Source organism: Camarhynchus parvulus, chromosome Z (genome assembly GCF_901933205.1).
Source record: "Camarhynchus parvulus chromosome Z, STF_HiC, whole genome shotgun sequence".
In the NCBI taxonomy this organism is placed as follows: Eukaryota; Metazoa; Chordata; class Aves; order Passeriformes; family Thraupidae; genus Camarhynchus; species Camarhynchus parvulus.
The window spans coordinates 38,039,103-38,050,726 of NC_044601.1; the positions used below are offsets into that span (position 1 = coordinate 38,039,103).

Genomic DNA, 11,624 nt, shown 5'->3' on the forward strand with positions numbered 1-11,624 from the left:
AGGAGCCGTGTTCCCTAATCTTTTACTGCTAATGTACCTAAAGAAGATTTTTGTTACTCTTGATGTTCTTGGCCAGATTTACTTCTGTCTATGCTTTAGCCTTCCTAACCATCTCCCTGCTTTTACCTTCTGGAGCTTGGGCAGTGTGGCTGGAGTATTTGCCAGTGAAGAGAACAGGCTGGGCATCAGATAGTGGGTGCTGAGCCACTGTACTGTGCATCATTTGTTTCTCTTGGGGTTTACTCCTCTCTCTCTGTCTCAGTCTCATTATACTAATAGTAACAACAACAGCAATAATTCCATCTCCCTGGCTGTTTGGACGGTTTCTCTGTATTACTCCCAAGCTACCTTTCCCTCTTCCCATGCTCTGTAAGTTACCTCTTTGTGTTTTAAATTTGTCCAGGGGCTCCTTGTTCATCCGTACAGGCCTCCTGACGTTCTTCTCTAATTTCCTCTTTGTTGGGATGCGTTAGTCTTGAGCCTTGAAGAAATAATCTTTGAATGTCATCCAGCCCTCTACACTCAGGGCTCTGTCCCATGGTATTCTACCAGAGAGATCCTCCAAGAGACCAAATTCCCCTCTCCTGAAGTCCAACGTAGTTATCTTGTTTCCACTCTCCTTGTTGCTTCAAGGATCTCAGTCTCCACTGTTTCATGATTACTGCAGCTCAGCCTGCCTTTGGGCTCCACATTCCCCATCAGCTCCTTGTTACTGAGAAGATTATTCAGCCTAGCACCTTTCCTCTTTGGCTCCTTTATCAGTTGGAGAGGGCAGTTGTCATCAGTGAACCTCCTGGAATATATGTGCTCTACTGTCCTGAGCCTCCAACAGGCTGTCACAACCCAGAAGTGTGTGTGAGGTTTCTTGTAAATTCTTGTCTGTCTCAACAAGGTCCACACGTCTATACAGTAGCCTTAATTCCAGAAATTAACCTACTATTTAGCTGTAAAAAGTTGCCTAGCAAGCTCTCCAACTTCTACAACAAACTTTCAGACTAGCTCCCAAATCTCACAGTAAACTTCTTATGTTGAATAAGTGGTAGAATATGATTGCTGGAGTAAAACAGGAGAGGAAAAGGTGGAAAAGACAGTGAGAAAGAAAAACATCAGTGCTTGGATCTGCATTGGTCCTGCTGCTGTGGATAGTCTGGATCTGGGTTCGACAGGGAGAATGCTGGGGACCAATCCCCTTCCTTTTATGGTTTACCTGGTATATGCCTCTCATGTAAAATAGGGTTTTTTGTGCCATTCATGCTGTATTGTTCACATGTGTATAGTCAGTTATTTAGAGCCCTCCAGGATGTGAGGGAATTAATGGACTGTGGTGTCCTGGAACCCCTTTTAGTGAGGTGTCTGGAACTTGACCGTTGACACAGGTGCGCTAAGCATGAGTCTCGAGGCAGACTTACAAGCTTAACAACTTGGCAAGGAAAAGGAAGTTCGCTCAGAACAGGACTGACTGCCCCATCTCTGCAGGACCCTCTCAAACCAATCAACACTTTCCTGTTGCAGCGGTTGGAATTGCCCACAAGGACCAGGGCGTGAATGTCAGGCTTTTCTTCTCTGCTTATGGAGAGCTTCATTAGTCTTTCTGGTAAAGTGGTCTGTAGCAGGCCTCTTCTATAAAGTTACCTGTGCTTGCCCTCCCTTTAATCCTGACCAAAAAGCTCTAAGTTAGCACCTTGTCCATTCCAGGTGGAGCTCTATGCACTCCAGGTGGTCACTGACAGAGAGGTTGACACCTCTTCCTCATTTCCCCTGCCTGTCCTTCCTGAAGAGACTGTATCCTTCCATTCCAACACTCCAGTCATAGGAGTTGTCACCATGTTCCATGATGCCAGTAAGATCGTAGACATGCGGCATGCATATGTCTCTACTTTATTCCCTATGCTGGATGTGATAGGATAGATGCATCTAAGTTGGGTCCCCCAGAAAACTACCTTCTCTCTGAAGTGGCTAGAATCCATTTGTGCTGCCTTCCAGGTGTTCTCCTGCTGACCTACAATCCCTCTCCAGACTCTGGGTGTCTCTTGCTGGCTCTGCCACCTAACTGATGGAAGTAACTGACCTAACTGACTAATAACTCACCTAAATAACTCAGCTAACTGACTTGTGGCATGGCAAGTCATCCCACACCTTATCCTATTAAATAGGATGATACCTCCCTCCTCCCAATTATAAATTGTTTAAAGCTGTATCAGTGACTGCTAACCCTTTATCAAAGACCCTCTTTTCCTTTTGAGAGAGGTGATGCTTCTGATCCCATCTGATACAAGCAAGAATGGTGCTATCTTAGTTATTCCACTGTCCAACAACCCAAAATTTGGGCAGTGACATTGAGCCTCAGAGCCCATGTTAATAGACTCGATCCATTTGTTTCTTTAAATCACTACTTGCACATGGAATAATGGAGGAAAAAATAATCTGTGCCCCTGATTCCCTCACCAATTGTCCCAAGGCTTTGAAGTCTCTTGGTGGCCTTTGGACTGAATACATATTGTGACTTCATCACCACTCTCATGGAGGATCAGCAGTGGGTAGTAGTCTGAGCACTGTACCAGGCTGGGAAATTTCCTGGTGACTTCCTTTAACCTTGACCCCAGGGGTGCAGTAAACTTCCTTGAGGGGAATATTCTTACAAGCATGTTGGACGGGAACCATCTACCACTACAACCATTATTTTCTTTCTCATGGGACTGTTCTTGTTATGAGCTGTAGGCCTGTCTGGCCTTTCCCTAGACCTTCATCCTCATCATCTGTTGCATGACCTTCCTTCCCTGTAACTATTGTACAGAGAGGAACCAAAAAATATACCCTCACAACAACAAAAAAAACCTAAATGAAAGCAAAATCAAGTAAATTAAATGTTGTAGAATTGTGTTTGGGTAGGGATTGTTCTGCTACCTTTTTCTTCCAATGCACACGTGCACAGCTTGATTAAAATCTGAGAGTAGTTTTATGTTGTTAGTATTGCAGTAATTCACATCTTAATCTATTAATTTGTAATGCACAGAATATAACTGAACAGAAATAATGCTTTGTTATCTTTTCAGAATAGCAGGTAACAGACAACGGATTAGGTTGACAACAACCTTCTTTGCAGTATTTTTTAGGTAAAAGCAAAATGCGAATAAATTAAAAAGGTAAGGGAAGGAAATATTCCCAACATAGAAGCAAAGACTAAGAAATACCCTGACCTAATTTGAAGAAGCACGAACTGCCTGTAAGTACAAACTTTGTTTAGAAGCTTTCCAAAATCCAAGGTGCTTACATAAAACTCTCTGAAAGAGAATTATTTTTTAACTGTTGAGTACAATTTTTTGTTGGTGGTGAAAGTGGTGAAGCCACTTTGAGAGTATTCTATAAATGTGGACAAGTAGATCTGAATATCAGTCTGGCCTTCTTAGAACTCACACTTAAAAATGCCCCTTTAAAAAAAATTATTTGAAGGCCTGATCATAACTGTGTGTGAGGATGCAGCTGCTATAGAGTGTCCTGGTCTGGCTTTATTGTGTGTGAAAGAAGTAAGCATAAATCTGTATTTTATAATGGGTACATTAGTCAACTGTTTGTAAAATGGAGTACTGGAAAAGATTAAGATCTCATTAACAGCAGAGGTGCCACAAGAGGGTGCTGTGTCTGTGATTTTCATAGCTACAAAATTTGTACAGATCTGACAAGCCACTTGGTCTGAAGGGGTCTCTGAAATTTGAGGGTATTAAGCATACAGACATCCCTGTCTCTTGGACTTAACTTTGCCTCTATGTCTTCACCTTGCACCCTGGCTCTTGGAACAAACAGGCTCTGAGGTGAGAGCACCCTAGTAGACTAAAACTGGTAACGGCCTGGTATTCTCCCTTCTGGTCACAAAGAAATAGGAAAACACTATGTCTGGGTAGGTTAATGCCTAAAATCCCAACTTAAAAACTGCTGCTTTCAGTAAGATAATGCCCATTTATTGCACTAATTTAAGCACAGTAGCTTGTCTAGTAAACCACAAAGCCTTTACTATTTCCATACATAATGAGAACCATGACTAAAGTTTTTCAACTACTTACCCAGGTAAAAATTGCACTAAAGATGCTTTCAGACATGAGGCATTCTTCTACAAGAGTTCATCTATCATCCCAGGAATAAAAAAAATAATATGCATGACATACTAAAAATAATCCCTATGTGACAGCACATAGAAATGTCTCCATTTGGACAAGACTCAAATCTTTCTTATACAAACTATCTGAAATTTTTATAACATAAAGCTGAAAAGGCATGTCTTGTATAACACAACATGAAGTACTTTTTGCAAAACACCTTGGTGGTAAAAAAGGACTTTAAACTTAAATTCTGTGAGCTAGGTGACTGATTGGGTATTTGGAATTTTCTTCTCATCTTCATCAAAAAAGATATGTATTAGGAATAGTTTGATCAGAAGCTTTAAAGCAATTGCATTGACAAGCACTGAGGTGCCCACCAGCACTGGGAAGTGAAGAAGGTCCAACTGCAAAAAGTAAGTTTTCAAAAATAAGGAAAGTCTATGAACCTTGCACTCAATTCAGTACCTTAAATTACTGGTTGACACACACTTGACTGCAATGTGTACACTTTGTACATGAAAGCTCTAAGTTCAGAGTCAGTATGATGCTGTTTCGCGGAGAAGGAAAAAAAACTCTACAACTTTGCGAAAGTCGTAAAGCCCAGTATGTTTATTACAGTGCTGGACACATGCAGGGATCGCTCTCCCTAAAAGGGCATGCGTACCTTTGTGAACTCCAGCCCTTCCTTTTATCCCCCTTTCAAATGCATATGCATACAATTTCACAATAGGCTCATACATATTCATTTTTACGAATTTCGCAGTGACTTTTGCTGTTAATTTTTCTTTATTAGAAGGAATTTCTTGTGTCCCTGCCCTGTTCCGCAGCGTCTCTGTCTCTCCTTTATCTCTCTTTTGCTGTCTCTTATCTCTTGTCTGTCACTGAAGCAGCTTTCCTTTTGGCTTTGGCTTTACACAGAAAAGTACATTTCACCTAAATCAAAATGGATTTCTACCCTGGAAAATTTCCATTTTGCTTCAATGCCACTTATACTTTATTTCTAAAGCTTTCCATTCAATTAAATTTTGTGTACTGCATCACCACCACTACCTATTTTTTCTCACAGTTTTCAGCTTGGTGGCCAATGCATACAGTAAGAGATCACAAAAATTCTCATGAAGTCATCAGTGCTCTGCTGAGGTCAACAAGAATACAAACACAGAACTTACAACTCGATGAAAATCCAGCAGTGAGACAGGGGTAGCGTCATGTATGGAACTTCATCATGCATGTTCCTGCCTCTTCTAGGAAAATGACGTTATTTTTAACAAAGCTCTAAATTATTTAATCTTGTAATAGCAGATGTGTCCATCTCAGTGTCTGACAGAGTAAATATTAAGAAAATAAATTATTCTGTGTGACCCTTGCCAGAATTTTCAAAAGCAAGCTCTTACTAAAAGGAGAATTTTAACTTAATAGAGTGAAGGGCTTAAAAAGTTAACAGTTCTTGCATCTTATATATGTAAAAGATGTAAAGACATTTTAAATGTCTTTTACAGAGCCATGATAAAAAAAAAGAGTAGTAAACCAGCTCTTAAAAATAAGTTGGTTTGATTTAATAATCAATTTGATAATTAAAATTCTGTCTCTTTGCCCTGCTATCCTTTAGGGAATTTCTGTATGTGTCATTCAGAAAATTACTCTGGCAAAGCCTCACCCTGAAGAATGGCGGTCTCAATCTGTAGGAGTATTTCTGGGAGAGGTTTTTCTAGACTGACAGTAATGAAGTTTTCTGGTGCACTGGGTGGCTCTAGAGTATCAAACTGAGACTGGAGAAGTTCAAGTGGCATAAAATGACCTCTCCGCTTCTCCAAGCGGGCAGCAATTATGTCCTTAGGTCCATCCAAATGAACAAAGAGGATCTTCAGTGGTGGGTTTTCTCCTGGTTGCTCTGGCTGGTTGCTTTCAATTGCAGATGCTCCACCAATTAACACACGCCTGTACATCTTCTTCAGTGCAGAGCAGGCCAGAATTGTATCTTGTCTAGATGTGTCTTCTCTATCAAAAATAAAAAAAAAACCAACCCCAAAAACCTTTACATATCTACATGTGGTATAACAAAAATGACTTGTTAGTTCTGCTAAACAAGGTAGACATGCCCTAGCTCCTCAAGAAGGCCAGCCATGGGAGTAGTGGCATTGTGACAGTGGTATTTGAGTAATTTTGACAGGATTTTGAAACCAAATTTCCAGTCCAGGTAAAGATGTGATTTGAAAGTGAGGCTAAGCTAGCCAACCTTCTGATAAAATCTCAGTCTTAGGGACTCTTTCTATAGCCTTTTCTAAGCAACCAGTCTTTTCCTAAATTAAATTCAATTCTAGCACAAGGAAGTGTCAAGCTCATTTCCTCAATTGCTGAGAACAGGAAATAAATATCCATAGAAACACTTATCCCTTATCCATAAAATTACTATACTTTCTCTCTAAGGGTAAGTGGCTGATAAGCAATACAGACCACTTAAATACAGACTGTGTTCTTAAATACACAATATTTTCAACACCTACTGTCACTGTCTCAGATTTAACTGTAGTTTATGTTTCCTGCAACTCGTTGATAGCATTGCATCTATATTAACTTCACCCTAAACAAGGGATTGCAGGTCAGTGAATGCACAGTATTCACTGTAGGTATTTTCTGCTGACAAGGTTTCTTCAAATAAAGCATTTAACTCTGTATGTGCCTGCTCCACTAAAAAGCAAATCCAGAATTATTTGTCTCTATGAAAAGTGAATAAAATTCCTGCCTAAGAAAATATATTTTGTAATAAAATTAAAATCAGGTATACACCTATTTAAAATCATTCTATGGTCATCAGATTTTGGTTCAAAGGGAAGTAAGAACTTCTAATACCTACCATTATCATCTAAGTAAGTCAGTGACAGCCTCAGCTACTAATAAGTACTACTAATTGAATATTGGCATTAGGCTCGTTTAAAATATAGTTGATTTTATAAGGTTTCCAGAGCTGGGCAGTGGCATTGAGCTGTCACATAACATATGAAGCAATGGATCCAGCAAATCAATCCAGACAAATTTCTCAGTGAGAAATTAGGTATCTCAGCTCCAGTGAGGTATGATCACCTAATGTGCACAAGCAAGTGTAAAGCCTGGCTAAACAGGCTTTACACAACCTCCCAACCTTTTCCTTGTTTGGGACACACTTCAATCCCTTCATCATTGCTGAATGCTCTCCAGTATGTCCATGCCTCTCTCATAATGAGGAATCCAGAACTGACACAGCAGTTCAGGTGTAGCCTCACCAGTGCAAAAGGAGAGGGGATGGATCACCTCCTTTGACCTGCTGGCAATATTTGGTCTAATATAGCCCAGAATTCAGCATTTGGCTGGCCTGCCTTGCCAGAAGAGCACATTGCTGGCATATGTCCAGCTGGGGCTGTCCACCACAGCTCCCTCAGGCCCTTTTCTGCTGCTCTCCAGCTGAATGTCCCTCAGTGTCCATACCAGTGCTTGCATTTTTAAATGGTTCCTACCAATCAATTTCTACAGCCTTTCAAGGTCCCTCTGCATCAGTTACTCCTCCCATTTTGGTGTCATCTGCAAATTAGCAGAGCAACACTCAAGCAAACAAACAATGTCAAACAAACTTGACACTGTATCTTATTCAAAATAACAGTATTTTATCCTACTGTTGTTATTGGTGTATTTTGAGGTTATGTTCTTTGTAAGTAGCTAATGTCAGGCCTATTAATAAACTGGATCCTTGCAATTATTTTTACACAGATAGTAGAAAACAACCATCATTTGCAACAATTTCCCATTTTAATTCTCAGAGATTAGCTCACCATCAGCAATTACTATGACAGTTTAGATTAGTAAAAATAGAATGACTTTACTATCTGCAGAATTTCTTTACCACTTACATTTCTGCTTTGCAATGCAGTGAGGAAAAACACTTCTGGTACTTCTGTCTTTAGCTAAAACATTTGAACACTAGATATTCTCTTACCTCCTTAGTATATCATGCAGTGTACAAAGCCAAGGAATCCTGTCCTAGAAAGCAAGCAAGTTAGTTAAAAGTTCTTCAGAAATTACTTTGAAACAATTGCTTCTAGCATCTCAGATATTTGACTAGAGGTAAGTATTAGCATTAAACTGTACAGCAAGTTCAGTTTTGAATCTCTTTGTTCCTATATAGATTTGCTCCCACTGCCTGAAGGCTAATAAGAAGTGCTAGGCATATTATGAATGGGACACTTCTAGTGGAATAGTACTTTTTATTTTACAAGTATATGATGGAAGTAATATGTATGCAAGTGCAGCATGCACCTTGTAAATATCTGAAGGACAGTCAACTTACCTCTTGCTTCTATAATACTATTCAAATGTACAGCTAGAGTTGTTATTTCTTTTCCCTGATATAGTGTCATACACACACCCCATCCCCATTTTGGATCCAAGTTGAAGTTTCAGAAACAGATCTAAATTTAGTTATCTGCAATAATTATGTCAGTAGCACTCACAAATAAATGTAACCACAATCACAATTTCTCGAAACTTTTGCCCATTACTTAAGCAAACATGAGTGATCAGTCAGATGCTTACTTAATCTGAAATTTTAAGCTGCTGCAAACTTCAGTCATGCCTAATGAGCACTAAACAACTGCTCCCATTTAATGTTTCAATGCTGTTACTGCTGGGGGAGCACAACAAATGATAACATGGACAAATAAATGCAACAATTTTTTGTTGCTGTCATTACACAGTAACTTCCCCTAGGCATTCAAGAACACCCTCATAATTTTGCACCTCTCATTTTTCAGAAGAGATGCTTTCCTCTTGCTGAGCGCTACACCCCAGTGCTTTAGTCATTCAAGCATATAATGCTGCTACAGATGATATCATCAGTGTTTATCAGTATCTGAATGGAGGGTATCAACAGGATGGATCCAGACTCTGCTCTGGCTTCAACCACTAATGAAAGATCTAAGTTTTTAACCAGAATCTAGAATTTTCTTTTTTGGTTTAAATTGGCTAAGGACATCTCCCAGAAGATTTGAGGGACTGGGGAAAAAAAAAAGTGGAAGCCTTGCCAAAAAAAAAAAAAGGTAGGAGGTTTGCAAAATTTTTCTATTACAGCTAGATTCTTGAAGTCTTTTTCACAATATCCTATTACTGCATCTTGCCCTGTTTCTAAGCTCCGTGTGCTTTTAGACTGATTTCATATGTTCACCAGGATTGTTTAGTTTATATTCTGTGTTTAAAAGTCTTTATCTATAGTCATAAGTGTGTATTTCTCTAGAAGTAGTGGACATTAACTTTTTTAATTCTTCCTGATTCTGTACAGGAAAAGTGGCTTTAACTTTAACTGATGGCAAATGGAAAAATCCTTTTTCAAGCTGTACCATTATGCCATTTGTACTTCAAGCATTGCCAGCCCAACAAGGGATGGGATTGGTCTGCTCTGCTTTGCACTGGGGCAGCCTCAACCTTGAGTCCTGTGTGCAGTTTTGGGCACCACAATATAAGAAGAATATAAATATATTAGAGAGCATCCAAAGGAGGGTCTTGAGGATGCTGAGGGGCCTTGAGGGGAAGGTATATGAGAAATTGCTGAGGTCGCTTGATCTGTTCTTCCTGAAGAGGAGACTGAGGACAGACTTCACTGCAGTTATAACTTCCTTGTGAGAGGAAGAGGAGGAGTGGGCACTGATCTCTCCTCTGTGGTGACCAGTGACAGGACCTGAGGGAATGGCCTGAAGTTGTGTCAGGGGAGGTTTACATTAGATATTAGACTAAGGCCCCACCCCCAAGGGTGGTTGGGCACTGGAACACACAGTCCCCAGGGAAGGGGTCATAGCACCAGCCTGACAGAGTTCCAAAGCATTTGGTCAGTGCTCTCAGGCACATGCTGCAATTCAGAATTGTGGAATCATTAGGCTTGGAAAAGACCTTTAGGATCAAGTCCAACCTTTGACTGAATACCACCATGCTAATTAAATCATAGCTCATAACCAAGTGTCTACTCGTTTTTTTTTAAACACTTCTAGGGATGGTGACTCCACCATTTTTCTGAGCAGCCAATTCCAATGCTTAGCCACTCTTTCAGTGATGACATTTTTCCTAATACTCAACTTGAACCTCCCCTAGCACAACCTCCCAAGTTAACCACGAGTGGTGATAAATTATGAAAAGTGATTTGAGAGAAGGGTAACAAATTTTTGGAGTTGTTTTAAGCAGGGCCACCAAGCTATGGTTCTTGTGGGTCCCTTCCAACTCAGGATATTCTATGATTCAAATCCACAACTGCAACACTGTGTGTGGACTGTAGAGGGGGAGATTTCTCACAAATCCTGAAGCAGCAGCATACCACTTTCGAGCCGACAAGCATTTCATAAACTACTTTTTTTATGAAGAATCTTTTTTGACACAAGAAGCCTCCCTTACCTTAGCAAATGCAGACCTGTGTTTACAGTCAGACTAATTTACGTAGTACACCACAATCTACTTCAACAAGATGTGCATGAAGTTACAGAGATAAATGTGTGGACAACAGTTTTTTCAGAGCTTATTCAAGGTACCTCATCGTTTAGTGGTATCCCTTCTTCCATTTTCTTCTTATTCTCTAGAGGATGATAATCGTCTGCATCGTAGAATTTCCATCCCAACTAAGAAAAAAAAATTAATTATGGATTGTTCAGCTAGGTCAGGTGAAGCAACAAGGACTTCAGAATTTACAAAGACGACACCTAGGAAATTACAGGCTTCTTGCACCACAGTATGAATCACCGTTTATAGCATGATGATTAGCAAAAAAAAAAAACCAAAAAAACATCAAAACAACAAAAAACACTAAGGCAGCTTGATAGCAGCAACAGCTGTTGCATCACGGCACTGAGCCGAAGTCTGTGCACCAGCCGAACCCGGTTCGGGGGGCTAGCAGCCCGGGGGAAGGCCGTCGGCCGGCGCGGGGAGGTGCCTGCCCGCCCCGGCACACCTCCCAGGCGGCGGCTCCACACGCCCCTACCTTCTCTGCCAGCCGCGACCCGACCGTGGTCCTGCGGGGAAGCACAAAGGGCCGATTAACGCCCGGACCCAGAGCCGCACCCGGACCCGGAGCCGCCCCGCGGGGCTCCGGCAGCACCGCGGCTGCTCCGCCCCCCGCCCGGTACCTACTTCCCTGAGCCGCTGACGCCCATCACCACCACCAGCACCATGGCGGCCCGCCGCGCTCTGCCGTTGCCCCTTTGCCCTGCTGCGCCGCTGGTCCGGCCCGGCCCGGCCCGCCCTCGCCTCTGCCGCGGGAGGCGGGTGCGGCCCGCCCAGGGCGGCCCCAGCGCGGCCCCAGCGCCTCCCCTGCCCCGCCACCGCCCGGCGCGGCTGTCCGGGACCGTCCGCTCCCCTTCTCCGGGACCCTGAGACACCTGTGCCGTGTCCCCCGCTCTCTTTCCCCCCAGTGGCTCCTTGTGCTGGAAGTTACCTGATCTTCTCCCGAGCCCTCTTTGTGTCAGGCTTTTCAGTCTGGTCGGGCGTTTCTCTTCCAGCAGTTCCTAGCACGGTATTCCCTGTTTG

At 41.9% G+C, this 11,624-nt stretch overlaps 1 protein-coding gene across 1 annotated transcript; it reads right to left on the reverse strand.

Moving 5' to 3' along the window:
* Positions 1 to 4,504: 4,504 nt before the first annotated feature.
* On the reverse strand, positions 4,505 to 11,347 carry IDNK (IDNK gluconokinase). Its single transcript, XM_030969378.1, has 5 exons — positions 11,229 to 11,347; positions 11,080 to 11,110; positions 10,634 to 10,720; positions 8,062 to 8,105; positions 4,505 to 6,092 (listed from the first exon to the last, which is right to left on the reverse strand). The coding sequence occupies exons 1-5, from the start codon at positions 11,267 to 11,269 to the stop codon at positions 5,732 to 5,734; spliced, it is 564 nt and encodes a 187-aa protein (XP_030825238.1). The 5' UTR covers positions 11,270 to 11,347; the 3' UTR covers positions 4,505 to 5,731.
* Positions 11,348 to 11,624: the final 277 nt, after the last annotated feature.

What these genes read in the sequence shown, in the direction of transcription:
- IDNK (XM_030969378.1), bottom strand. Translation starts at nt 11,269, where the DNA reads ATGGTGCTGGTGGTGGTGATGGGCGTCAGCGGCTCAGGGAA. An exon ending in GGCGTCAGCGGCTCAGGGAA is followed by an intron (nt 11,111 to 11,228) that starts GTAGGTACCGGG and finishes GCTTCCCCGCAG; the next exon opens with GACCACGGTCGGGTCGCGGC. An exon ending in CTGCATGATATACTAAGGAG is followed by an intron (nt 6,093 to 8,061) that starts GTAAGAGAATAT and finishes TATTTTTGATAG; the next exon opens with AGAAGACACATCTAGACAAG.